At 49.8% G+C, this 26,631-nt stretch overlaps 3 protein-coding genes and 1 long non-coding RNA gene across 8 annotated transcripts in view; 1 reads left to right on the top strand and 3 right to left on the bottom strand.

The window, feature by feature from the left end:
* The window catches only part of SLC23A2 (solute carrier family 23 member 2), a 61,199-nt gene extending 55,026 nt beyond the window's left edge, over positions 1-6,173 (bottom strand). For 2 of the 4 annotated variants that reach the window (XM_080370159.1, XM_080370158.1), the window contains exon 1: positions 2,479-2,590. The gene's annotated coding sequence lies outside the window, so the exon portion shown is untranslated. Of the gene's footprint in view, positions 1-2,478; positions 2,605-4,633 lie in introns of those variants that run through there. The other 2 variants (XM_080370160.1, XM_080370157.1) reach the window with 2 other exon arrangements.
* On the top strand, positions 2,789-13,834 carry LOC308055770. The gene is made up of 2 exons (XR_013924606.1): positions 2,789-3,523; positions 6,167-13,834. It is a non-coding gene; the product is annotated as an uncharacterized lncRNA (long non-coding RNA).
* A 2,593-nt stretch (positions 13,835-16,427) lies between these two features.
* Positions 16,428-21,092, bottom strand: TMEM230 (transmembrane protein 230). 2 transcript variants are annotated; one of them, XM_080370175.1, is made up of 4 exons: positions 20,980-21,092; positions 18,808-18,935; positions 18,278-18,400; positions 16,428-17,519 (listed from the first exon to the last, which is right to left on the bottom strand). In XM_080370175.1, the coding sequence occupies exons 2-4, from the start codon at positions 18,904-18,906 to the stop codon at positions 17,379-17,381; spliced, it is 363 nt and encodes a 120-aa protein (XP_080226301.1). In that variant the 5' UTR covers positions 18,907-18,935; positions 20,980-21,092; the 3' UTR covers positions 16,428-17,378. The 2 variants fall into 2 exon arrangements, with proteins under 2 accessions (XP_080226301.1, XP_080226302.1); XM_080370176.1 differs by lacking the exon at positions 20,980-21,092 and adding an exon at positions 20,274-20,645.
* A 2,408-nt stretch (positions 21,093-23,500) lies between these two features.
* PCNA (proliferating cell nuclear antigen) lies at positions 23,501-26,542 on the bottom strand. The gene is made up of 6 exons (XM_080370173.1): positions 26,259-26,542; positions 25,409-25,506; positions 24,923-24,990; positions 24,548-24,742; positions 24,168-24,291; positions 23,501-24,033 (listed from the first exon to the last, which is right to left on the bottom strand). Exons 1-6 carry the CDS (start codon positions 26,477-26,479, stop codon positions 23,951-23,953), a joined length of 789 nt encoding a protein of 262 aa, XP_080226299.1. The 5' UTR covers positions 26,480-26,542; the 3' UTR covers positions 23,501-23,950.
* Between the last annotated feature and the right edge of the window lie 89 nt (positions 26,543-26,631).

The following is a 26,631-nucleotide window of genomic DNA, read 5'->3' as shown; positions in this document are numbered from 1 at the left end:
AGGCTTATGTGGGCTAATCCAAAAAAAGCTCCCTGACCAAGCAGCCATCCATCCAGGGGTACCAGCACCACCAAGGGGGTCACTGCAAGGCTGGGAGCGCGCAGCCAGTGATGGATGGGGGCTGTTTAAATTGGTGCTGTCACCAAAGGAAACATTCATCAACCTGCAGCCCAAATTATCCCACTATTTGAAAAGCTGTTTCCCCTTCAGATGCCTTTCCGTACTGAAGATGCAGAATAAGCAAGGGGCCCGTATTCAGAGAACCTTATTTCCATCCAGCTCCTTACATGTACTCAACGTGAGAGCCAGGTACCTCGAGAAAACAGTTCACCAAATCTAAGCCTAGCTAAAAGCAGGGCTTACAGACAAGTGACAGATTGGGATGGATTTTAAACCGTATGAATGTGGCCTGTTAAGGAACAGCAGGAGAACAACCTACCCTTGAGAATCACTTAACTCCTTCCCTTATCCACAGGGCTCTGACAATACATTTTCAACTCCTATTTGCATCTTTACTAAAGCCAAAGGCTTGTTTAAATCCATGATAAAAATCTCAGGGCTTGTTTAACCTCACTGCTAACCTAAGGTTGAATTTGTTTCAGTGCATCTCCATGTTAATACTGCTCTAATTTCAAGCGATCTGGATCAAGACTTGAAGCTAGGAGTAGGGTTGCAAGAGCTCATCGACTACTAATCCAATTGTTCTACATATCTCAAGGATTACTTTCCAGTTTACTAACCTGAGCTACTTGTTGCAATAATCCTTTACCAATAGTGAAATCACTAGGCAGATCAAGGTGCACAGCGTTGTCAGCCCCAGCTCTGTGCATCACATCAGTAGCTATTAATCGCTCTAGTATTTGTTCTGCTTCTCTGCTACATTTTACAGCCTGCATCAAACTCCAGCTGCCAGTAAAAACGCTACCCAAAACAGAGGGGTTTTTGAAGCTTAAACTGGGCAATTTAAAGCTTGGTTAAGTACGGCAACAGGGTGATGCAGTGAGGATACACACACATATTAAGCTCCCTGTGACAACAGTGCATTTGGTATTTTTGTTTCAGCTGGTCAAGTTCAACAGCAACAGGGAGCCTAGCAATTACCTGGCACTGAACTCATACTGAGAAAGTCAGCTGCATAGGGCAAATTATTAAAATGGAAAAAATTAACATGCAATGTCTTCACCTTGTCTCAAATACATCTGGGGATTTCCCTTTCCTGCCAGAATCTTCTCTGCCTGCAGCTGCCTTTTGGGGTCAGCCCCTGCCTGCACTTACCTGGAGAGCTCACAGGACACGAGTGGGACCCCAAGCTGCGTTAAGTGTTTGTCTTCCCAGTCTACAAAATGACAATGATGGCTCCAAAATTAAAAGATAGGAATAAAAATCTACAAACCTTACTGCCTGCATACCCATCTTTTATGAAAAAAGGCAAAAACCACTGACAACAGAGATAACGGTATAGGTAGATAGTCATCTGTTAGGTAAGGAAACCTGACAGAAGGCTTTCAACAATATTTTTTCGAGCATTTTTCTGTGCTTCCTACATCACTTATTTCTACCCAAAATGTACCTTAAAACAAAAGAAAATCACACATGACACCGAACGGGGCTCAAAAGCAGAAAACAGAAATATTTACTGCCTCGATCTGCACTGGAAAGAAAAAAATAAAAAACCCCACAAAGACCACAAAAAAAGCAAGCAAATAAATGAAAAAAAAAACCCACCCTCAAAGCGTATCACGAGAACGGGATCAGGCAAGAAAGCGAGGCCACCCCTTCAGGAGCGGGGGAGAATTAACCTGCATTTCTCCATCCCATCTGCAAGCTTACGACTCTGCCACCCATTTTGTTTCAGATTAAAGGAAAAAAAAAAAAAAAACACGTTAAAAACCCAGATTCTCTCAACGGAACAGAGAAAACACAACACCCGCACCCAGGGGCACAGCCCCGGGCCGGCCGAGCCTCGCAGGGCAGGTGCCCCGGCCGCAGGTGCCCGCCTCAGGCATCCCCTCAGCCGCGGCCGCCCAGGCCGTGCCCCAGGTGAGGCGCCCCTTCCCCTCCGCCCAGCACGGGCTGGGGGCCACGCCGAGCCAGAAACCACCGGCACGGAAAACATGGCAGGGTTTAAAATATAAATACGAAATAAAAAGGAGAGGAGGAGAGGTAGAGGCGGCGCAGGAGCCGCGCGGCCAAGGTGAACCGCGGCCGGGCAACATGGTGGAGGCTGCCGGGGAGCCCCGACCCAACGCCCCGGGAGGAGGAAGGGGCGAGCCCCGGGTGCCTGGGGATGGAGGGCGGCTCTCAGGCGGCGGCGGGGAGCCGGGATGGAGGTGACAGCGGGCGGGAAGCGATAGCAACGACCGCGGCGGGCTGAGGGGAGAGCGCCGCGGGGGAGGCGCCGGCGAGGCTTCTCCCTCAGGGCGGGCGATCGGCGGCGTCTTGCCCGCGGGAGGAGGAGGAGGAGGTGGACGGGCTCACCTGCCATAGCGGGCTGAGGGCGGCAATGGCGCTGCGGACTGCGGCTCCGCTCCGCTCGGACGGCAGCGGCGAGTGCGGCGGGGCCGGGGCCGCCCCGGCAGGCAGAGCACGGGGCGGGCCGGGCCCCGCTCCGCCCCCGACAAGATGGCGCCCGCCGCCCGCCCGACCGCCCTTCTCCCCTCAGGGCACGGCCGCCATGGCAGCCGCGGGGCGGCGGGGGACTGAGGCGCCGGGCCGGCCGGGGGACGGGGAGGGCTCCCGGCCCCGCGCCGGGGCTCCCTCTCCCTCAGCGGGGCTCCGTCTCCCTCAGCGGGGCTCCCTCTCCCTCAGCGGGGCTCCCTCTCCCTCAGCGGGGCTCGGCCCCCCGGGCCGCTGCGTCTGGGGGCGTCCCTCCCCCCTCGGCCCCCAGGAAAATGGCGCTCGCCTGCTGTCACCACGGGCTGCCCTCAGCCCTGGCCCTTTCCGCGGTTTGGCGGGATTTTGGTTGTTTTCTGTTTTGTTGGTTTCGTTTGTTCTGGTTTTTAGGAAAATATCCAGCTTTTATAATAAGAGAGTGAGCTTAGTGGGCAAAAAAAGAGGAAGGCTAAGGAAGTTGAGCCCCCCAAACGATGGCACTTCCACCGTGTGCACATCCCTCCCTATAATCTTGCTTTTCTGCGCTTTTCACAGTTTTCTGGCTAGGGAGGACAGTGAATCTGACGTGATCCCCCATCAGCACATGGGGATGGGGGGGTCCAGGCACAGCGCAGACATTGCTGCTGGGACACCCCGTACCAAAGACAGATGCCACCTCTCTCGCCTCCCTCTCCGCAAAACCTGAATTTCCTAATAGGCTTTGATAACATTAACTTGCTTTAATTTGGCTTCTGCCCTTTCCCGTAGGTGCAGTTCTCGGACAGGCCGCAAGCAGCTGGCCCGTGAAGCCTTTTGCTGCTCCACGCTTTTCTGGGAAGCCGAGGCTGAGCCCCCGCAGCTGCCTCTAGTAATTTCTACTTTTTCTCCCCGCAACGAATCTGTGCTGTGAACATCAGCCTGCTAATTTACAGTAGGTGTCCTTGAGATAATATTGACTGATGCTGAGCTTTCTCCCCCCCTCAGCCCCCTTCGTTATTTGATTAAGGTGCCTTGTAGCTCAAAGTCGATAGGAAAGCCTGTGCTCCCCAGACCAGTGACACTAATTGTAATCCATTGCATCATTTTACCCAGACCTGCAATCCTTTGTTGATCTTTCAGGTCTTTGCCTTAATAGTTGCTGTTTGCGCCGAGTTCGGCTACCGGGATTGTTTACCGAGTATTTGTTCACCAGCTGTCCATCCTCTTCCACCCCACTGCCCTATAAAGAGGGTTTCATCAGATCCCGTTAAAAGCCAGGAGCTTATTTTAAGACCATAGACCCTACGAGGCCTCTGGAGCATTTGTGCTTCTTATCCACATGCATAATTTTTTCCACATTCACTGCAATACTCTCCACGTTAAGCTTCTAAACAAGGCTTTCAAATGAACCATATGGAGAACTATCTAGGACACTGGGAAGTCACAATGCACCTCTTCTGCTGCTCTAGATCACGAATATCGATCCCGTAGCATTATTCAATACCTGGCCATATCCTAAACATACACACAGTTAGTGCAGCTTTTAAATGTTAATAGCCTTTGTTTGTTAGGGTAGAGGAGCCATGATGTAAGGAACATTTTAGTAATGCAAGATTGATTGAGACTGCAGCAGTTCTGCTGTTGACAGGAGTTTGTACCAGAAGATGGATCATATGTATTCAGCGATGCAGTCTCCCTGTAAGGGCTGCCTGTGTTCGGGAATCATCAGCAGAGACGCAGCTCTATACTTCTGTAATTGTTTTAAAGTGTTACAGTTTTCTAACCCGCCTCTGCCTGTGGAAGATGGCAGAGTGAAACACAAGTAGTACGGTAAGAGATCTGCAAGTGAGAAGTTCAGGCACGTGCATCAGTCAGATTGAAATTTAAGAGACAGAGAGGCCTTGGGGTCAGGATAATCCCAAGGACAAGCAGGGGAAAGATGATAAAGGTGGATTTAGCGCTCCAAGAATTGAATTTGACATAGCTAGACCCCCTGGAACCACGGGCTCAAACCCAGCAAAGCATTTTTCAGCCCTTTGTTCCTCTTAAATAGATAAATTACCTTCCAGGTGGCCTTCAGTGCTGTAAAGTTTCACAAAATGCCCCAACATTTCACTTGTTCAGGGAGCCAGAGCCCATTCTATGCTGTCACACAGTCCTGCTGTAGAAGTAAAAATAATTTTACTGGGATTATTGGTATATATAATTCCTGTTATTAAAATATAGTGAAGAACCATGAGGTATTTATAAAAACAGTCACTTTCTGCCTGAATGATTTACAGGACCATAAAAAAGTTGGAAGAATCAGAGACACAGGATGTGCATGTGCGTGTCCTTCATAACAATGCTATCAGGAGAAATTGTCAGCCATTAATCATTTGGTGTGCCAGACCTTTGAGATCCTAAAGGAGACATGTTCCCTTTGTTGTTTGCTTTGCTTTGCTACATCTAATCTGGGAGATTATTTGAGCTTTGCAAAACTCACTCAGGGATTTACCTGAACAGGTGAGGTGTTGCTGCATCTAGACAATTAGTCCCAACAGAAGGCTTGTGCCAGTCTTCCCACTCCAACCAGTGTAAAATACCTGTCCATCAAAGATACATAGCCTGAATTTCTCCTGTAATTGCCCTAACTGGCCTAAATTCCTGTAATGCTGACTTTCTTCAGCTAAGACTACAGTCCTGGAGTCCCCGTTCCGCCCTCTGTTCTTTGTACTAATCAGTCATTATGCTTGCTTTCATAATGCAGGATAAATATTATAGTATTAATGTAATCACAGTAGTAACGATTAGCAAGTGCGTGAGCAAATAGTGCTTTGTGATATTTGCCAGCCTGAGTCACTGCAACATCTCCATGACAGTGAGCAAGCAGGGATTTGATTTTGTGGTGAGGTTGTGCCCATGTGGAGCTAGGAGCATCCAGAGGGAGATACTGTTGTGGGGACAGTCAAGCCTTTAGTCCAGGCTGTGTGTCCTTCTCTGCAGCCAAAGAACACAAAACTGTTGCAATAATCTGAGGTAACCTTTAATGAGGATGTTCCCCAAGCATGCCAGCTTTATTTTGTTCGTTTCTTTATGGCTCCGTGCAAATGAAATGGTAAGGACAGGACTACAGAAGGTCAGGGTTTTCTCGAGATGCAGCATGTATATTACTGGCATAAATTTAAACACTGAAATGCTTTTGGCTGGCATTTCTTCTGTTTACTGAAAATTTCCATTTTAAACCAGCGTTGCCTCAACTGGGACATGAATCATTGATCTGAGTGCAGGATCTCCAAAAGACCAAATCAAAACTTCATATCCAGTTATATCCAGGGATATTTGCATTGGGCCTGGGATCCATAGCTCATTTCCCTATCTTGTTTCCTTGGTTTGTTGTGTTCTGGGTTTGTTTTTTTTTCTTTCCTTTTTTTTTTTTTTTTTTTTTGAGCATAAAACAAGGAAAAAAATAGTCTGCCTTACATCACATTAACAATATTTTGTGCGAATCCCACAGATGGAGTCCAGAGTTAAGAACAAGCTAGCACACATACGCAGATAACATACTTTTACTGGATTACACAAACTAAAAATGAAAAACCTGGTATTTCAACAGCTGCCTAGGAGGTGAAAGGAAACTCCCCCAGAGAAGACAACTCGCCAGCAATGATGTTTTTACTTCCCCTTCTGGAATATGGAGTAGTAACTGTAAGGGGAAGAGAATACTCAACTGGGCAGAGGCGGGGATTCTATTCTAAGAGGTAAAGAAAGCGAGAGTGAACAGCACTTCTTAACAAATGCTGTCTACCACCACCTAGTGGAAAACACCACCTCAGGCTCCTTCACCTACATAAAGTTGTAATCTTGGGGGCAGTCATGACCTGACTGCTGTGTCTGTGTCCCCTCCACGCTATATGGAAACACAAATTAGCAAAAACTTTGTTTCTTTCTAAGAACTATTTCTAAAACTGGACGCCATACTTCCTGGTCTGCCATCTGACCTAAATCCTCAGTTTTGTCATCTGCAACATGGAGGCAGGAAGAATTTTATGAAGTTTAATTAGTGCAAAGTGCTCTTAATAGCAAATAGGGCTTTCGGTCCAAGGATCTCAGACTACTTCGGTCCAAGTACTCAAATTACTGAGGCTTCAGTCAGCGATCCAAGAGGCAGATGTACTGCTGTGCTTGCTATATAGAAAGATAAATAGCAGGGGTTGCAAAGTTACAGTTGCCTGAATTCACATAATAAATCAATAGGGGAGCAGGAGGAAAAAATCTGCATAGTTGCAGAATTGTTGGATCCCTGCTGTTCATTTTACCCCTGGTAGCTTTTGGAGGGAGGAGACCTTCCTTCACCTTTGTATATGCAAAGTATTTTTTTGTAAATGGAGACCAGATCCTGGCAGCCAGCACAGTACAAACAATTCAGAACAGGTTCCTGTGCTTATAGGGTTGCTCGAACCACATTGGCCACACTATTCATCCAAACATCATCTGTGAATATAGGGAAGGAAGAGCAACGCTTACAAGTAACACTAACTCAACTGGACAGCTTGGGCTTTGGGTGAGCAGCTCATTTTCTTGATGCTGTTATGTCTGGTACCTCAGGGGCTGTACCAAATAGATGAGATTTAACTTGCTGAGTCAGGAGGCCTGCGTTTGGCAGAGGAAGGAGGAGATAGGTTTAGTCACCTCTCAAGTGTTTGTTCCCAGTCCTCTTTTCAAAAGCACAGCCCCTGAAATTAGCCAAGGGAGAGTCCTTACATCTTGGGAAGAGCGGGAGCAGGATGGGGCCAGGAAACCGGCCTGCATTTATCCCCCGTTCTCAGTTTCTGCCAGGTTCTAGCTGCCAATACTGCTGAATCGCTGGAGCCACTCACAGCTCCTGACTCTGAGATGTTGTGGCAGCAGAAAAGGCACTGCAAGAGCCTGTGGCTGACAGCTCCTGACATTTTTTGCTTTGCCAGTACACATTCAGGCTGGCGTTTTGCTTGCAGCTGAAGTTTATGTTGTCTGGAGAGACAGCCTCCAAGCAGGAGACATGCTGGGGTTTGCCACCTTGTATCAAGTTCGTGCGTGGCTCCTGTTCAAAGCTGTGGCAATAAATGGCAGCTTCTGTTGACAGATGTGCACAGGCAGGACCAGAGCAGCTTATTTCCACTTAAACTACTGCCAAAAGGGTGTGAACACGGCGCACAAAATCATTTTTAAGTCCACTAGAGGAATTTTGTAGCGCAGAATAGAACAGGTTTTCTCAAGCCGCCTTTGCTGGGAGTTCGAATGAAGGTCCTTTTCTTTGCAAAGAACAGACAGCAACACCCTCATGGTTGCTTACCCATACCTCAGCAGAGAGATAAACCCTGTTTTAATCTTTGATTGCTTGAACCCACTTGCAAGCCATTCTGAAAGAACATCCACAATCTGTTCAGAGAGGAAGGATGGGTTTGGACATTGTCATTCCTTTCACCCACCATCTCCCCATGACTCATTTAATTCTTCATGTGAGCATATAGTAAGAAAACCACACAGTGATGTCAGGAGGGATAGAAAAAAGGATTGCTGCAGAATCGACCTTCTCTAGCAAGTGGCAAAAGACAAAAGAACCGAGTGTGGGTCTGAGGCACAAGTTAAAGATCAAAACTGGCAGCACCATAACAAGCCCTTTACAGAGCTGCTTCTGAAATGGAACTGCCTGAATCGTGCCGGGCCGACACCAGGAATCATCGCTCGCACACAGCTAGAAAAAGAACTCCCTGAGGCAGGAGGGAGAACTGGGCCCAAACCGAAGCTCAGCAGGCAACTCGAGAGCTGGAAATTGTCTGCGGCAATACTTTTCAGTTCCTTCTTTCCCTGACAGCTGAACTAACACTTGTCGCAGGAGTGCAAACCAGGCAATTATAGCAAGCATGGATGCCACAGGGCTGGACAGGCTCGCTATTTATAGTTCCTTGCCGAGAGAGCTTTCCTGCTGTGCTGCTGTACACAGGTTAAGGTGCAGTCCATGCCTTGAAGGGCTCACAGTCTAAATAAAAATAGAAGGAAGGAGTAGCAACCCCTTTTATGATGAGAGCCGAGACTCAGAGATGAAAGGATAAAAAGGAAATCCACAGCAGAGCCTGGAACAATTAAATTCAACTTCTGCCCCTGAAATTGCCCTTTATTTTGTTAACTCCTTCCACGCCTGAAGTGCCACCTTCTCTGCTACTCATAATTAGTGCCAAACAGTCTCATACAGTGTCACTGAGGTGTTCTTGCAAGCTCTGGCCTGCCTTGCCACTGTTAAATGATTTATTTTCCCTACCTACAGCAGAGATGGGAGAAGGGATGTGTGCCTGCCCTTCCCTCCCTGCTGAGACCTGGGCCCATGCTCAGGTGTGGACAGGGTGGGAAGCATGGGACCAGGACTGCATCCTGGAGCTAAAGGGATGACAGACTCCCAGGAGCGGAGCAGGCTGCCAGCTCCAAGCGTTCAGAGTCTCAGCCAACTGTAGATGCAAGTCAAAGACTCTCCTTTGTTTCAGGGGGAGGATTAAAACACGAGCTGTTTGTGAGTTGAACTTTGAAGTATCTTTGTAGCAATTTGAAATGCGGTTGCCCAACAAAGAGAAACCTTTACAAATACATTTTTTGTATTTGAAGTTAGAGACCATCCACTGGCCTATTTTAAGGCATACATTTGAACTGGCCATGAATCCTGCCTCTGTTCTCATGCACTAAAAGGCAAGAGAGGATTCACTTGACCTGCACTATCAAATATAGAGAAAATAAGGCATTTGTCTGGGAAAGAACCACCCAAAATAGCAGTGAAGAAATCGTGCTGCGACATGAGCTGTTAGTGATGAGAGACAAGAAAAATGAGTTCTAAGAGCTGGTAGACTTCTTCTAATGACGTATTCATGAAAACTGCTAGTAAATTATATGGTGATGCTAATTAGTCTTTCTAGGTTTAGGGACCTGAGATCTTTCCCTTTTACACTAAATACTCTACATGCGTAAGAGTAGGGAATAATCCTTGTTGAGGTGAGTTCTCAGCGTTCTTTAAGATTCTTTCTAGATCCACCTGACATTTCCTTTGCTGAACACGGCTTTTAGCTCAGAAACCAATGCTCTTGCCTGAGGAAACCCTCCCCTGGCAGCTGGTTTTTGATCGATTGATTTGACTGCTTGCGTTAAACATGATGCAACACGGTGTGACAAATGCAAGCGAACATCAGGATGGAGCGCAACGGAAATGCTGCATGCTATCTGGCAGGTCAGCAGGAGGGGAAGGAATTACTTGCCTGGTAACAGCACATGGAAAAGCACAGAGGCAGGGGGTAGGATTCATCTGCAAACATCTCATGTTCCCTAAACTTTTTACAGCCCTGTCATGGTTTAACCCCAGCCGGCAACCAAGCCCCACGCAGCTGCTCGCTCACTCCCCCCCCCCCAGAGGGATGGGAAAGAGGATCGGAAAGGAATGTAAAACTCAAGGGTTGAGATAAGAACAATTTAATTGGTATAGCAAAAGCCACACACACAAGCAAAGCAAAGCAAGGAATTCGTTCCCCACTTCCGATGGGCAGGCAGGTGTTCGGCCATCCCCAGGGCAGCAGGGCTCCATCACGTGTAACAGTTACTCGGGAAGACAAACACCATAATGCCAAATGTCCCCACCTTCCTCCTTCTTCCCCCAGTTCATGTACTCAGCACGACGTCCCATGGTATGGAATAGCCCTTTGGCTGGCTTGGGTCACCTGTCCTGGCTGTGTCCCCTCCCAATTTCCCGTGCCCCTCCAGCCCTCAGGCTGGCAGGGCCCAAGGAACCAAAAAGTCCTTGATTTAGTATAAACATCACCCAGCAACAGCTGAAACCATCAGTGTGCCATCAACATTGTTCTCACACCATAGCCAAAACACAGCACTGTACTAGCTACTAAGAAGAAAATTAACTCTGTCCCAGCTGAAACCAGGACAAGCCCCTCATTAGGCTTTGCAATGTCCTAAAGCAGACAATTATGACTGTATCAATTTTGTGTCTTTCCCCTCCTTCAAGAAGCTGGAGAATGAACCCAGAAGAGCTGCCTGTGGATGTATTAACTTCCCACTATCGCATCAGCGAGACCATATGTATCACGCATTTCCCACTGACAAGGAAAGAAAGGTTAAAACCTTGCATGACAGGTTAACAGCATGATTTGCAGCAACGGCTTAAATAAATGGTTGCAGGCACGAAAGACTAGCAGGCAGCTAATCCTTTAAAGACTTAAGAGCAGCTACTACTTCAGTCCAAGTAAATATTTCAAAATAAAATTAATTAATGGTGACTAGTGGATTTTTTTCTGCTTCGTTTTAGCAGCCCAGGCTGAAATGGCGATGCCGCCACAGAACTTGCACTTTCAGTGCCAAAACTGTTATTTCATAGAGGCAAGAAAGAGTCCTCCCAAAGAAGATTTGTTGCAGTTTTGTTCCTTACTGTAACCGCAGCAGAACTGGAACAGCTCTGTACGAATCTCGCGGGTCGGTGTTAGTGTCGGAGAGGCAAGCGCCAAGAGCAACCTTTATGCTGCTCCAGAGATGCAGGACAACATCATGGCTCGGTGTCCAACAGAAGCACAATGCAGAGGAAGGAAGTGTTCGCTTCCTGATTCTTGTCATAAGTAAGCTCTGTCCATGCGGGCCACAAAAAAAGACCTCCTCATAACTGTCTTCCTTCCGATTCAAAGAACTTTCTTAACACCTTCCTAGACACAGGTGAAAGCATGGAAGGAAAGGCTCTCAAGGTAACAAGTACCTAACCAGCACACACCGAAGTCTGCCTGAGCCCGGAGAAACAAAGCAGTCAATGAAATAATTTGGAAACAACAATTTCTACTCCTCAATTAAGCTTTTTTTCCCCAATATTCCCCAATATCCCTCCCTCCCCCCCACCCCCCCGACCTTTGGCTCCATCTCAGAACAAAGCCAGTTCTCTTGGGAGGGAGGAATCTGTCATGGCCCACTGAACTGTCTTGGACTATTTTTAGTTAAATCCAGCATTCCTAAAAACATCGAGCTGCTTGTGTGTTAAGGAAGGAGAAGGGAAACGCCGTGAGCGCGCACATCCGCATTTCACACGGGGAGCGCAGAACACGGCATGCCACCTGCCTTGCAGCACGACAGTGTAGCTGGGCTGAACGCAGAGCTCTGGGAAAAAGGCAAAGAACATTTCACCAGGTAGAGAAGGCAGAAAACCAGGGCAGGATTGCCGACTTCCCCGAGCTGGAAGAGGCAAACCAAAGGTCTCTGCTCGCAGCTGGGAGGCCAGGGAGATGCAAGGGCTGGGCAATTTGCACTTGCCTGCTAAACTGATGAGCTGCAGTTCCAGGGTTCAGCGATGAGGAGAGTGCCAAGTGGAGAGGCAGGATCAGCCAAGTAGTCCTGGAGGTGCTTTGCAGGTTGAGATCTTGCTGGCACGAGCAGGACAAACACCCCAAGGGAAGGGCCAGGAGAAAGAAAGCTTAAGGAGCGGTTTAGGGAGAGGCAGAAGACGTGAGGGGCAGTTGTATGAATGGGCTGATGCTTGAGACTTTTAAGGACTAGGCATGAGGGGGAGGAGTATGGAGAGAGCATGGAGAAACACATTTAGACCACGGGCGTAAGTGGAGCATAGCACAAATCTGATTAGAAGGGACAGAACTGTCGTGCCGAGTCATTTCTTCCTGCCCTGCAGGGTTTTTACGTTGTCTTTTATGCTAAGCAAAATCCATATTTGCTGTAAGAGCAGCGGTAAAGCACTGGGCCTCTCAGTGGCAAATGTTGCTGAATTTGGCTAATTGCAGTTGACAGAAGGCAAGCAAACCCTGACCGCAGGGGCTGGTCTAAGTGTTCCTGCACGATGGGCACCAGAAAGGCACTAGAGATGCTGTTGCAGATTGTGCTGTTCATTCAAACAAAGCATTTGGTTTATGGCGATATTTATAGGACGGGGGTTGTAGCCAGCATGCTCCAAGTGAGTCATTATATTCTGTTGTCCACATTTCTGCAGATGTCTCACACGACTTCCAGTAAAATACTTTCAGGAGTAAGATCAGTAACCTGCTGGCCAGGCCAGCCTCCTCACAACCAACCTGCTCTGTGGACAAACAGTGCAACACCCAGCCAAGCCTCCAGGATGAAGTTATCGGAAGGGTAAGAGGAAATACAAATCCCTGCTGAGAAAAGATGAACAAGGAGTCTGAAACTCAAGTTTCCTCTTCCTACATCACCACGGGACCGGTGATGGGCCTTGCTCTTCTCCCCACGCCATGAACCTCCATCAGCACAAGCACATGGAGAATCTCAGAGAGAAGGATCAACAGTGACGTCGAAAAACATATCTGTATCGCTATATAGCACAATTCAGGTTGCTGCCTGGAGTCCTTACACCTGCTTTCCCAGGACCAGACAGCAGTGCCTGCAGCTGCCAGCTGCTTCCCTGTGGAGGGAATGATGGCTCTTCACAGGGCTCTCTGTGTGAACAGATGCAAAATCATGAGCCTGTAAGAATCACAACATTGCTGGCTCCACAAGCCTTAAACCCAAGAATAGAGACACCAGGACAGGGTGGTAAGACCTTCAGGGCTGTGGCTTCACTTGCACCCAAAGCTCACACACAGTCTCCAGGCTGGTGAAACACCTCACTGCTCCTTCACTTCAAGCAACCTACAGCAGCAGCATTTCTGCCTCTTCTTTCAAGGATTAGTCGCCAGCCGGGGTTAAACCACGACAGAAGCCTCTCCTGGAAGCCCACCGTGTGGGCAGCAGGTTGACTCTGCAGCTCTACACTCGAATGCCACCACTTGGTGCAAACCTGCTGCCTGGCTTCCCTTCTTGATGGAAACCGGCTGTGGGAAGTGTTAGAAAATTAGTTATACATGGCGTTGTTGAGCCAGGAGCCACTGGTGGCCATCGCTCTCAGCTGGTGGCATTTGTACCACCAACAGTGGTAAAAAGCCTCCTGGAGAGGAGAGGAACGGGCCCCATTCTGCCTCGGGGAGCACAATATGCTATTAACAATGAGCCATCGCAAATAAGGAGCAGAGAAAGAGCCATTTTGGATCTACCATCAGTTTCCAGGGCTTGTAGTTAATGTCTGCAGCTACTCAGGACTGTCTCCACGGCTACCTTGTTTGCTCCCCCCAGTTTATTCACCCCGATGTTTCATATGGCTTTGCTACAGTAGTTTCGTCCGATGTGATGATGCTTGGGAACTTCAATTAGCTTTGTTCACTCCAGACGCTCACAAAAAATTAAAAAAAAAACAGAAAAAAAGAAAAAAAAAAAAGATTGACTTAAAAATGAGTCTTTGCTTTTATAAATAATGCACCGGGGGAATTTCTCTGGGAAGCTCGGGCCAGAGGACTCTAGAATCACGTTTCCAAATGTCTTTCCAGCAAGTTCATGGTATTAAATTAAGTACGTAACGGTATAAATACACCGTACACCAGCAATAGAAGAACATCGCTGAGGATACGTGAATTCAAGCACTCATAAACGAGAGAAAAGCCTGAAATTGGGTGCTTGTTCTTTCTCCAGAGCTTCTGCGCATAATAATACCCCATCGAGCTATATAAATGCCAACTGTTTTTTTCCTGAGACAGCTGCCTTGCTGAGTGCCCAGAATGGATGATGCTCAATAAAGGAAACAGCTATTCAGTATTATCCTCATTCACCAGAGTTCGGCCAGCGCCTTATTTGTCATTCAAGCCCTGCTCTAGAACCAGAAACTTCTCCACAGGCGTTTTGCTCCTGCCCTCACCACTGCAGTGAGTCAGTCAGTTCTCCCCAAAACCACAACAGCCCTGACTTCACAGAAGGGGAACTGCGGAGCAGAGCCATTAACCGTGGGGTTTGGCAGCAGCATCCAGCACCCGGGGTCAAGGGAAGGATACAGCTCAGGGAGCTCGGGCAAGGCAGCGAAGGAGCCGAGCCAGCCGTGAAAATCACACGTGCAGGTCCACAGCGTGGCAGGAGTGGGGGGAAAATTAAAAAGATCCTATTGTATCAGCACTGAAACAACGGCCCCATTGGGAGGAGAGCTTCATCCTTGTACAATGTTTTAACAAGTGAAAGGACTGACAGCACCGATGACACTCAACCCAGTATCAGGGAGCACCACTGTTAAGGTACAAACTGGGCTCGGAGAAACAAAATATTTACAGTAAAATTTGCCAATCTCTTGAAACAAATGTGAACTCACGCTATTTTACAAGAGAGAATTGAACCCTGGCTATTAGCTACACTAGAGCTAGACAATTAACAGACATTTTAACATCTAGAGACTTAGACTCTGGAAGAAAACTATGCTTGTAATGCAATACGTCAACTCAAAGAATGAAGTCGTCTGTATCTACATTTTTCCAGCCGTCAGCGTACCTTTTTTCTTTCCCCAAAATGTCTCCTTTTTCCCAGATCAGATATAAAACAATCGCTGTCGAGAGGACTATTTCCCTGTGGCCATCCCTCACGCAGACAGCCCTGCGAGCGCTAGGGCAGGGACTGTTATTTATACACTGTGCTGCCTGAGAACTTCGCTTCTGTCAAATAAAAAAGAAATTGCCTTTCCTCCAGAAATGTCAGCATGTTCTTCTCCCGTCCCCTACATTTTTCTTTCTTAGCTGACCCAGGCTTGCCATCTTTTGGCATCTTATCAGCCCCACTCAAAAGCATCTTCTCCCTCCCCCTTTACTTTTTCTGTCTAAACATCCCTTTCATTTCCTCTCCCCTTCCCCAAAACCCAAACAAATCCACATTCTTATCCCCTAGTAGAGGCTGATTCATGTTCTGCGTCAGCAGCCACTCTCCTGGCCAGACCCAGCTTTAACTGACACATTTCAGCTGCTGCCAAGCGGGACGGGACAGCATCTGGGAAGCCGGGCTGCCGTCAGCCCAGGGGCCAGCAGCGTCGGGGCCGGCGTGACGCAGCAGAGTGGCAGAGAACGTGCATAGATGATGCCTTCAGAGATGGAAAGGGGGATCCTGAATTCAACCAGAGTGCAACGCCGGGGCACACACAAGGCAATGAAGTCAAACGTGGGAAGAGACGTAGCTTACAAAGAGATCTTGGCTCAGGCTTTGGGTTTGGAGGAGGAAAAAAGGCAATTTGAAGGATACTTTCAGAGCAAGGCGTTCATCCAGCACTGTTCTCATCTCAACAGCTCCACAGACCTACCCTGCACTAACACCGACACCTGCCCCTATTCCTTCCGAAAATTTTCAGTCCATGTGAGGCACACGCCTGAATTCTGGAGTATCAGTACCAGCCTGCAAACTGACACTGCCCCGTTACACTGCCCAACAAAAGGAACTGTATGTCTGGGCCCGGAAAAAAAAAACAAACAGTTAGAAGCCTGAGGTCTTTGCACATTTAATAAGGACTGCACGTGAGGCTCAAAAAGTGAGTCCCGACCTCCCGAAGCAGCACATTCTCCTGCCGCACCCAGGGCAGTCTGGATTGCTGCCACGGGGAGGGTCCTACAGCAAGGTCCTCTGCCCTAAGCAAGCCAAGGGTCCTGGAGAGCAGATGGGGCTGTCGCAAAGCTGCTGGCTCAGCACGGCCTAATTGCAGTGACTGCATTAGCAACTGGAAGCAGTGGGCAACAGCAGATTCAGCTAAAGCCTTAATCTGGGGGCCCAGAACTGTTTTTAGCACACGCTGAGACCTACAAATGTGAAAAAGACAAGCTTATGACTTGTACACAGACTATAGTGAAGTTTATTCATACTAAATACACGTACTTGCATCACTACTCGCCGCATACTTGCCCTCCAGGATGCTGAGTTCATTCCCACTTCAGGAGTCAAGACTGTTTTTACTTTGCATAAAACAAGAGCTGCCAGTTTGGTTTCCCTGAATAACATATCACTGAAGCTAGCAAAACAATACAAACGGGGTTTATTCAGTACAAACTATACAGAAATTTTCTTTTTACCGTTCTAGGGAGTTATGCACAGCATATTATTTAGACAAGCACAAAATGATTCCAAATATACATAAATACAGTGGAATTCAAGTGTCTCCAATGTCCACACTAGTCAAAACCAAGAGTTTTGGTATTTGGACACTTGGGTCCTGGTCCGGATTCCAATGCTTCTCCCTGCATTCATTTGGTTTGTTTAAAATAATAAGCAAAATCCAACAACAGCCCTGTTAAAGGATAAGCTGGTTTTGCCAAAATTAACAGTAACAGCAGCATGGGGAAAAGCTTGCTTCGGAAGAACGTGTTTGCCAAGTAAGTAAGGTTGGTCAGTCTGACAGGAGGAGTTGTGTAGCAAATGCACGACGTGTAAATCATTTCACGCAAGTGCAGCTTCCTCCCCTCTCGTGCCCATCCGACTGCCGTTACTCCAGACAAGCACAGGACAAGAAGATTGGAAGCATTGCTGATGAGCAGAAAGCCAAAGGAGAATTTAATTATGGTGTTTGTCTGCAAAGGTAAACCCACTGATAACCACAACGTCACCGAAAACAAAAATAAACTCTATAAAAAGTTACAAAAAACAAGTATCTTTGATGTTGCAACCGGCTCATCTATTTTTGGAAAATTGCTAGAATTGCCTTGCCCAAGAGGAACTTTTTTATAAGCAACCAACATTAGGTAACCAAAAGAGTCAAAATACCATAAATCATGTTTTTTCCCACCTTGTGTTGCAACCCTTCGGGTCAACTCTGTGTTCGAGCCCCCACCAAGTGAAAAACCCGCCACACCTCAAAACTGGGAACTCGCATCTTGTGACTGATAATACTTATCTTACAGGCCCCCTCCGATAGCCAGGGTAACTAACAGCTCTTATCGCCAATCTAATTATAACGCGATTAAATACATTGTTCAATCATCAAAATCTGGGATATCGTCGTAGGAATAGCCCCGGTAGCCTTTGGAAGCGTAGTATGCGATGCGCAGGTGGTAGAAGCCTGGGAGAAACACAAGGATCCCAATGATGAGCACGGGGATGGCACGGTCCGCTCCCTGCGGGGGAGAGAGGGGCAAGAGCAGTGAGGCTGGGGAAGGGGTGTCTTTCACGTTCCTTAAGTCCTGTCTCTATTCATCCCCAAGGCCTGGCTAGCTGCCAAAACAAAAATTCATCTTCAATCAGAATTTTCTTCAGGCTGAGCTCTCCCTCCTCGCTACAGGAAACCCTCAACATCCCCTTCGAACACCAACAATGGAAGGGCAGTGCCAGCCCCCGGCCGGGTGCTGTGCACTTGGCTGAGCACCAGCTCTCCTGGCTGTGCCTGGCTGCTTCTGATACAGCCGAAACGCTGCTGTGCCCGCCATGATAAGCAGCAGCCGCCAACCGTAAAACAATTCCATACGGCGCAAGGTAAGAGGAGGAGCGCGCCGTGGAGGGGCACCAGGTCAAGCTGTGAAAAACAGATTCCCTTCCAATGGGTCGTAAACACAGAGATGAGAGCAGCGGTGCCGTGTCCTGTACCACGGCCTGGGATCTCCTACCCAAGTCACCAGCCGGTCTTTGCTAGGAAGAGCGACGATCCCAGCGTCAAGTTTTTCCAGGACAGCAAGCTGACCTCAGCAGGGACATTGTGTTAAAACGAAACCGTACCCCAGGGAGGCCAGGGGAACTCGGCGCTCCCCGGCCGATCTCCAGTTCAGCTACGACCTTGCTGCAGAGCGGCAGCTGAAGACACCAGAGGGCTCAGCTGCTGGAGAAACGGGGCTGTCAGCCAATGTGGAACTCGTCACAGAAATGTAATCGAACAACTTACACCTTTGCTGATGTATCCCGCCAGGAGGAGGGCTCCGATGATAATGAGGAAGGTCCCGATCATGAAGAGCACAACAGCCAGTGCAATTGCCTTGTAGGGGATTTTTGGTGGGCTCTTCTTGAACTGGATGGAGAAAAAGCCCCGACCCAATATTAAACAGCTTAACGCAGCACAGCTCCCCTCCCGCCACGGCAGAGCTGCGAGTCCCACAGCCAGCAGAGATGACATGGGACAAAACTGCTGCAGCAGCTCCGCTGCAGGGCTCTGCGATGGCCCTTCCGTGAGGAATCCTGCCCAGACCCCGCTCTCTGAGCCAGCCTTTAACCCACTGCTTCCAGATCCGCTCTCATTTTCTCCTCCCTCCAAAAAACCGTTTCTGGAGAAGGGCTGAAGTGGTGGCTCACAGCTTTGTACCCTGGAGGTGAACAAAAAAGCAGCCTCCTGCACACACACAGCGCTACAGCAGCTTTTCCTAGCAGGTTACACAGTCAGAGCAGCAGCAGAAAGAGGTTTCCTTCCCCGCTTTTTACCTGCAGGTCAATATATCCATCGTCAGTGCTGGCGAGCTTGGAATATTTGACTTTGCTACTGGGAATCCCAGCAGTCAGGTTTGTACGTGATGGCATCATTACAAGGAAGCCTGGGCATCAGCTAGAACCTGGGGAACAAAGAGAACAGGAAAATAAAATAATCGGAGCACACTCTGCGATAGAGGCTGGGAGAGACGGAACAAGTGTCTCAAGAGAAACGAAAGTCTCAAGCCCACGCTAACCAAATGGCATCGTTGTTCTTTTTCACAAATGAAACCTTTTCAAACAAACCCTTGTATTTAAGCATAAAGTACAAAACCCTGAATATAGCTGCAACAGGGTTTGCCAACACTGGAAAACAAAATCAAACTAAGAGAGAACTTGTCTTTAAAACAAGACAGAAATTCCAGAATCATACACGATGTATAAACCAGCTCTCGTTGCGCAAGGAGATCGCAGTTCCAGCAGGGAAATGTCTGAGGCCCAGCTATTTCTAAATGGGGACACGAGCAAATAAACCCAAACCAGAACTAAACAAAGCAGCTTCTCTCAACCAGCCGGATATTTTGCAAGAGATCCGTTTTTTTTTTTTTTTTGGGGGTGGGGTGGGGTGGGGAAGTAGAGCAAACCACCGTAAAGTGGAATGAAAAGGAGCTGTCATTCCCGAGACAGCTCGAGTCGTGACTCAGAGGGAGCATGACAAGGGGATGGGGTGGTTAGTGGATGAGGTAACCAAACGAGCAGAGGCCACTCGCCTGCCTGGCTGCGAGGGAGGCAGCGCCCTGGGCCGAGCTGCATTTCCTTACGCCACAGCCGGACCCTGCCATTGCCCCACGCCGCAGCCAGCTCCTGCGGTTCTGCTGCCAGCAGCGCAGCCCCGGGCAGGGGGCAGAGCCAGCTGGCTGCTGCGGGGCCCAAGCCGAGCTCTGGCCTGCCAGCCCCCCCCCCCGCCGCCTTGCTGCACAGCCACTGCACGGGCTGGGACCCCTCCTCGCAGCGGGACCCAGGCGCTGGGTGCCACTCGCCCACCGCCATCAGCCTGCGCTGCCGCCCCGCAGCGAGGTGGAAAACAGGCTTCCCACGCTTCCCAACTTCCACAGCTTTTTTTTTTATTTCCTGAGGAAGTATGGAATAAAGAAAACAAAAATACATCTATCCCAACTGTCCCAACAGGAAGGGACAAGGACGCTTTTTCCGTAACGCTATTTCGCATCTAAGGCAACAGCATCTCCTTAAAATATTTAGTTTCCACGGAAATCCTTTGTCTCCCTCTCGCTAACTGCCAGCACGTTCCTGCGACATCGGGTTTGTTCCTCTTGCAGGAAATTTAACTTCTATAAACCCCCAACACCCTCTGATCTTAAACCCCAACACAGATGTCCCTTTAGCTTGAACTTTCTGCTTTTTTTTTTTTTTTTTCAGCAAAACCCCAAGCACAGACAAATCCTTTCCAGCCCCAGGCATACCCGAAATCTATCGCCCACCTGCAGGGTGGGCACGCTCGCCTCCTCTGCCCCTCACACATCATTTCCCGTACCCCAACACCCCCAAGGCCTCCTGCGTGTCCAGGGGGTAGACGTGAAGCAGCCAAAAGAAATCAGCACATCAGAAACGCGTCCAGATTTTCTGATTCGGGCCCAATTTTACTCTCGAGCACTGTGGGACTTCTTACTGCTGGTCCCACTGTTTACCCGGCTATTCCTAGTGGCTTCCTAGGAATTATTTCCCATTTACATTTGCATAAACTGATGATCTGCCCTTGCCCTCACCTTGCTTACCAACAAGAAAGAGGCTGTTATGGGCAAATGCAAAAAAACCAAACAACAAAATACTCTCAGCCCTCACGGTTAAGGGCCAGTTCGAGCCCACCGAGCTTCACCCTCCCCGTGGGCTCGTCGCTGTCAAAATCCCGTTGACCCCCCGAATCAGCCCGACACCATCTTCTCCCCCCTCCCCCAGGAAGGCGGGGGGTGGGGGTGGGGGTGGGGAGGCCATTCCTCGCCCTTTGGCCAGCTCAGCCCTCACCCCGCTGCACCCCAGACCCAAAACGGTTTCTGCGCTGGCGACCAGGGAGCCCCCGGCAGGCCCGACCCCCGCCTCCCCCACGGCGCAGGCCGCGCTCCCGGCCCGGGCCCGGCCCCGATACGGACACGCCGAGGCCGCCGCCGTTACCGACTGCTCGTGCTGCCCAGGCCCATCGCTGCCAGCACCGCCCCGCTCCGCTCCGGCGCCCCGGCCGCGGAACCACCCCGGAAGTTTATTCTGGATGACAGCAACGTCCTTCCGGGTTACGGCGGCTGCTGCCGGCCCTGCTCGTGCCGGCCCTGCCCCGCTCCACGGGGCTGCCCCCCGCCCCCGCTCCGGACCAGAGCTGGAACTGGGGCGTCCCTGCGGAGCCGGAGCCGCTCCGTGTCACGTCAGGGCTGTTTGTAGAGGGTTTAGGAAACAGGCACGCTCGCACACGTCACTCCTACACATACTTTAAAATAAAGCTGATTTTCTAGAGGATCTGGATGCGATTAAACGGGCAGATGCAGCACAGCCCTCCACCAGGGCCGGGTACGGGACCTGCCACAGCCAGAGAATTATTTGTAGCACCTGGAACAACATAAACCCAGCAGGTAAAACAGGTGGGGACCGACCTCCACCAGCCGCGCCAGAGCGGGGAGCTGCAGGAATTGCCATGGCTCCTCCAAGTTAATAAAATATTTAGAGCCCCAAAAGCTTAATCTCCTGAAGTAAATTAATAAAACCCCCTGGATTTAGAGCCTGAAAAGCCTGATCTCCTGAAGTTTCAAAGAATTCTTGCTTCCCTCCACCCCCCCTTCATTTCTTTTCTCCTTGGTAAGAAAGTCTAAACATTTAAACTTCAAAAGCTTACTCCCTCAAACATGGAGAAACGCATCCAGCACTCACTAAGCCTCCTCAGCTCTTTTTTTTTTGTTCTTGCCCTTTTTAGTGTTTTGTTTTTAAAAGGGATTATCTTTATTTTGATTATTTGGGTATGGCAATAGCAACGTAAACATTCAGCTTCTTTAAGGCTTTATCCAGAAAGCCCAGCGCATGAGTCAGAACACCAAGCGTGTAAACACGAATGGTAAAGGAAATTTTCTTAAATGACGCTGCACCACTGGCTCATTACAGCTGTAAAAATAACCAATTAAACTATACTTTTTTTTTTTTTTTGGCCATGTTTATGAGTAGAGTAGCACCAAGCCTGATGGCTCCCACTGCAGCAGGAGGCTGCACCAAAACAAACCAAGAATTTGCTTCCAGCACCAGCCCAGCCTGATGCACGTTATTAAAACCCAGGATAAATCCCCATTTCAACATCATGAATGTCTGATCCGGCACTGAGGAGCATCACACCGGGAGGGGAAAAACAATCCTGGTTATTCGAGGTACCTGCTACTGCTGGGGGCTGTAACTCTGGGATTGCTGGAAAGCTTTAGGGCAGCTAAAGACCTCGCTTTGGAGAAGATTTTTTTTTTTAAAGGTACTGAATGATTCAGCAAGTAGAAGGGAATAAAGGGGGTGTGCACTGGAGACATGAGACTATACAGGAGCAGAGAACCACACAAGGAGCCACCTGCATCACAGCAGCAGCAAACCACAGGCTAAACTCTAATACAGCAGCGCGACCACCAACGAAAAGTCAAGGTCAGGGGCACCAAGAACCCCTGTCCCAGAGCTCGGAGCTGGCTCTGTGGATGGTGGCCATGTCATTCTGACACAGCAGGATTTGTTCCTCAATCAGCACTGCCACCTTGTGAAACTCTTCGGCTGCATCCATCGGGTTTCCAAGTCTCAGCTTTTCCAGCAGTTTACGTGCAAGGGCAAGCGTGCAGCCAAAACCCCACCCCCCCAGGGCTAAAGGGCCGGTGCCTGCCACCTGCCACCGCCCCGGGCAAGCCCCCCCAGGTGCTTCTCGCTGTTTTACTGCTGGGGACAAAGCGGGGTCGCTCTGGCTCCAGACGGAGGGTACAGGGTTACGGCTGACTGTGAGCAGTATGAGAAGCAAAGAAAAACCCCCACAGCTGCCCAAAACTGTTTTCAAATCCCATTTTTCATGATCAAACCTTCAGGGTGAAACATGCTGTAAACCTTTACCGTTTTCACCAACAGTAAATAAGAATGTGATGACAAAGGCCCTCGGTTAAGAGAGGAGCGGCTGGTGGCACGGCCGAGTGCACCACGCTTGAGAGGCGCAGGGCAGAGGCAGCCGATGAATACAGCGTGCACAGGTCTGCGGAGGAGCAGCTTAACGTCAGTGAGACGGGAGGAGGAGAAGAATGAAACCCAGGCAGGGCTTGCATGGCACCATCAGACCAAGGAACGGAGCCGCAGCGTGTGCCTGCACCCTCAGCCTTCACTGAGGCAGAGCAGCAGCTACCAAACAGTCTCTGCCACCTGCTGAACCTTGTGCATTTTAAAGAAAACCTGTTTCAGAAAACTCCTCTGCTTACAGGAGAGCATTAAGGGCTGATTAGTTACAGAAACAATAACCACACCTCTCCATTTCACCTGTCTGAACCATCAGAGCAGCTGCTGGTAACTCCAGAACAAAACAAAACAAAAAAAAAAAGCACAAGCTTGCCCATGGCAGCGCCTTTCAAAACAGGAGCTAGGCTACGTTAGCGTTGTCTAAGAAAGCATCGATTCCTCCACCCACATTTAAAGATGATAAATCCCATGAAATTACATTCTTTATTTCCATTTTCAAAGATTCAGTTAGAATACCAGCTGCAAAAATAAGTGAAGGTCTAAAACTCACAGCATAACTGAACAGCAACCCTAGGCAGCTACAGAACTCTATGGGAAATGGGTCTGCACTCAAGTTAAATATCACACCCCTTCCCTAACACCAGCTGGAAGAGGTAAGATACTTCACCTTCAGACAGCACCTAAGAGGTGATTGGAACTACAGGAATATTAGAAAAACCAAGATTTCCTTCTTCCAGTGACACCAGTATAGCAAAAGAGGAAGTTGAAAAATATTTACAAAGATATCTACACAACATGCCTAACTGTGCTGACGTGATGCTCCACAGCACTGAAACTGCTAACGCCGCCACCGCCTTCTCCGCCAAACCAGCTGTCCTCTGGAAGAGCTGACCAGCTCTACCCCTCAGTCCTGCTCCAATTAAGAGCCTTCTTGTTGGTCTTCGATCTTTGGAGCCAGGTAGTATTTTAAGTGTCCCATATCAGCAATCTTGTACTCCACAACTAGGGAAAAAGAAAAAAAAAAAAGCCCGATATTCAGAAGGTTTTTAATAAACACCCTTCAGTCAAGAGTTGTTAAAGTAGTTGGAAGGCGGCAGCATGCTACAAGATTTTTCAGTAGAGCTGCTTGTACTCACCAAGAGGAACATCTGCAGACATGCTGAGTGTGACTGTCGGGGACAGGGGAGTGGCTTTGGTAAAAAAGTTCAAGTACCTCAGAGCAAAGGTCAACTGGACTGGCTCGTTCATCTCTATTGCAACCTAGAACACCGGCAGCCAGGTCAGAGCTCAGCAAGCGCCAGCCGCAGCCAGCTCCCTCAAATAATTCCGACACCTAAAGCAAGGTCAGTCAGTGCTGCTCCCCACCCTGGCCTGCTCAGCACCACCTGCGGGCCCCAGGGACAAGGGCCTGGTATAAACCAGAGAAATGTACGATCCAATCCCCCAGCAGGTCACAGAACGAGCAGTGTTTGCAGAAACCTCAACATCGAAGGCACCACAGTAACAATCAACTTACAGCTTCTTCCTCTTTATCCACGTTACTGGTCTGTGACAGCTTGATGTTTCCATTGCCCAGCTCTCCACTGGCTGAAAATTTCACACCATCTTTCGCACAGGAGATGACAACCGCATCGCCAATGTGGCTGAGATCTCTACAGATGCGTGCGAATTCAGCAGACGGCATTTTCACTACGCAACTATACTCCTGTTCCTGCAAAGGAAGTGCCACAATTAAACTTGTACCAAGAAATGTAATCGCTACACTTGAGTTCCTTCAGTCTTTCCAAAGGCAGTTGTGTTACAAGCTCAAACGCCAAGTCTGATGGAGTTAGACATGGAAAAACACCCACTTTAAGACAGGGTGTAATCAGTCATTTGCACCACTACTTACTGGAATTCCAAGCTGCTCCACGTCGAGATCCATTAGCTTCATCTCATAATCAGAAACCTTTTCCTGATCTAAAGGAACAAACCACAGTTTCACCAGGTGTTTCTTAGAAATTATCATCCTGAATTTAACTTCTGCGCCCTCCTCCCAAGTAAAACCACACTGATCATGCCAGTAAGACCCACCTTGTTTAATCAGAGCTAGCAGTCCAAAAGTGACCCCAACACCGAAAGTGACCCCAACAGCCTTTTGTAGGCTGCAAGAGGACAGGAACCCAAGGGCATCTGTTTGTGGCCTGAAGAACTGTCTTTCTCTTATAAGGAGTATGGGTCAAGTTTCTAAGTTTACATCTCCAGACTGTTTCAAGAGTTTACCAGGTGACCCCTCCTGTTTCAGAAGTATTTACAGCCCCCCCTTGCATCTCTGTGGTTTATGAAGCCTACCTAAAAATATCCTGCTACCAATTTACTTCTGAAATCTAACACTCACTTGGTGCTTCAAACACTAGAGCCAACGTGTCTGCATTGTCCTCCGCCCGGAGCGTTATGATGTCCTCGTTTCCAGCACATTTCAGTATTTTGGACATGCTGGGGGGGAGGGGAGACAGGTTACTCGCAGGATTACCAGGGGACAGAACAGAACCCACACCCATGGCCTACTACAGTGTGAAAGCCGGGCTACATGGCAGCAGCGGCCAGTGCCCTCCAAGATCCCCTTCCCCAGCCCCATATCCCTCCCCAGCCCCCCCAGCCCCCCTTCCCCAGCCTCCCTCAAGTTCCCAGTACCAGGAGCTCACTCCCCAGCCCGCTCCAAGACCCCCTTCCCCAGTCCCATAACCCCTCCAACACCCCCTCCCCCAGCCAGCCCCACATCCCTCCCAAGCCCCAAACCCAGCCCCCCTGCTTCCCCACCCCCTCAAGTGTCACCCCAGCCCTCACTCCCCAGCTCCCTCCAACAACCCCTCCCCCAACCCGCCCCACATCCCTCCCCAGCTCCCCCTCCCCCAGCCCCACAACGCCTCCAACGTCCCTCTCCCCAGTTCAGCCTCCCCCGCTCCCCGCCAAGATTTCCCGCCATGGCGCGCCGCGCGCCGGTAGTGACGTCACGTGACGGCGGGCCCCGCGCGCGCCGCGAAAAATGGCGCGAGAGCGCTGAGGAGAATGGGGGAAGGGCCGTGGGGGGGGTCCGACCGGCCCCTGCCCACCCCAGGAGCCGCTCCGCGGGTACGGCCCGGGCACAGCCGCCCCCTCGCCCCTCCCCCGCTCCCCGCAGCATGGGCCAGCCGCCCCAGCCCCGTCCCAGCGCCCGGGGGGGGGCCCGCGGCCGCCGCTCCCCGTACCTGGAGAGGTTGACGCCCATGGCGATGTTGCGGTCGCAGCGGTAAGTGTCGAAGCCCTCGGAGCGCAGCGTGAGCTGCACTAGGGAGACGTGCGAGGAGTCCATGCTCTGCAGGCTGATGCCGCCCGAGCCCAGGTCCCAGCAGGCCTCGGTGATGAGGTCCTTGAGGGCCTCCAGCACCCGCTTCAGCACCGAGCCCTGCACCAGCCGCGCCTCGAACATCCTGGCGGCTGCCCCCGCGGCACCACACACACCCGGCAACGCAACAAGCGGCCCACCACCCGGCAGCTGCCCATTTTATAGCCTCTCCCGCCCCGCCTCCCGCCGCGCCGCAGCCAATCATCAGCGGCTCTCTCCGCCCTCAGCGAAGGCCT

Source organism: Falco punctatus (genome assembly GCF_963210335.1).
Source record: "Falco punctatus genome assembly, chromosome: 20".
NCBI classification, from domain to species: domain Eukaryota; kingdom Metazoa; phylum Chordata; class Aves; order Falconiformes; family Falconidae; genus Falco; species Falco punctatus.
The sequence above is the reverse complement of the archived record's forward strand: the minus strand, read 5'-3'. Positions and strand labels throughout refer to the sequence as shown.

Coding starts and splice junctions, on each gene's coding strand:
- PCNA (XM_080370173.1), bottom strand. CDS start 26,479: ATGTTCGAGGCGCGGCTGGTGCAGGGCTCGGTGCTGAAGCGGGTGCTG. Junction 24,991..25,408: donor TCTAGTGTTTGAAGCACCAA/GTGAGTGTTAGA, acceptor TTGTTCCTTTAG/ATCAGGAAAAGGTTTCTGAT. Junction 24,743..24,922: donor TGGAGCAGCTTGGAATTCCA/GTAAGTAGTGGT, acceptor CTTCCTTTGCAG/GAACAGGAGTATAGTTGCGT.
- TMEM230 (XM_080370175.1), bottom strand. CDS start 18,906: ATGATGCCATCACGTACAAACCTGACTGCTGGGATTCCCAGTAGCAAA. Junction 18,401..18,807: donor ATGGATATATTGACCTGCAG/GTAAAAAGCGGG, acceptor TTCTCCATCCAG/TTCAAGAAGAGCCCACCAAA. Junction 17,520..18,277: donor CGGGATACATCAGCAAAGGT/GTAAGTTGTTCG, acceptor TCTCCCCCGCAG/GGAGCGGACCGTGCCATCCC.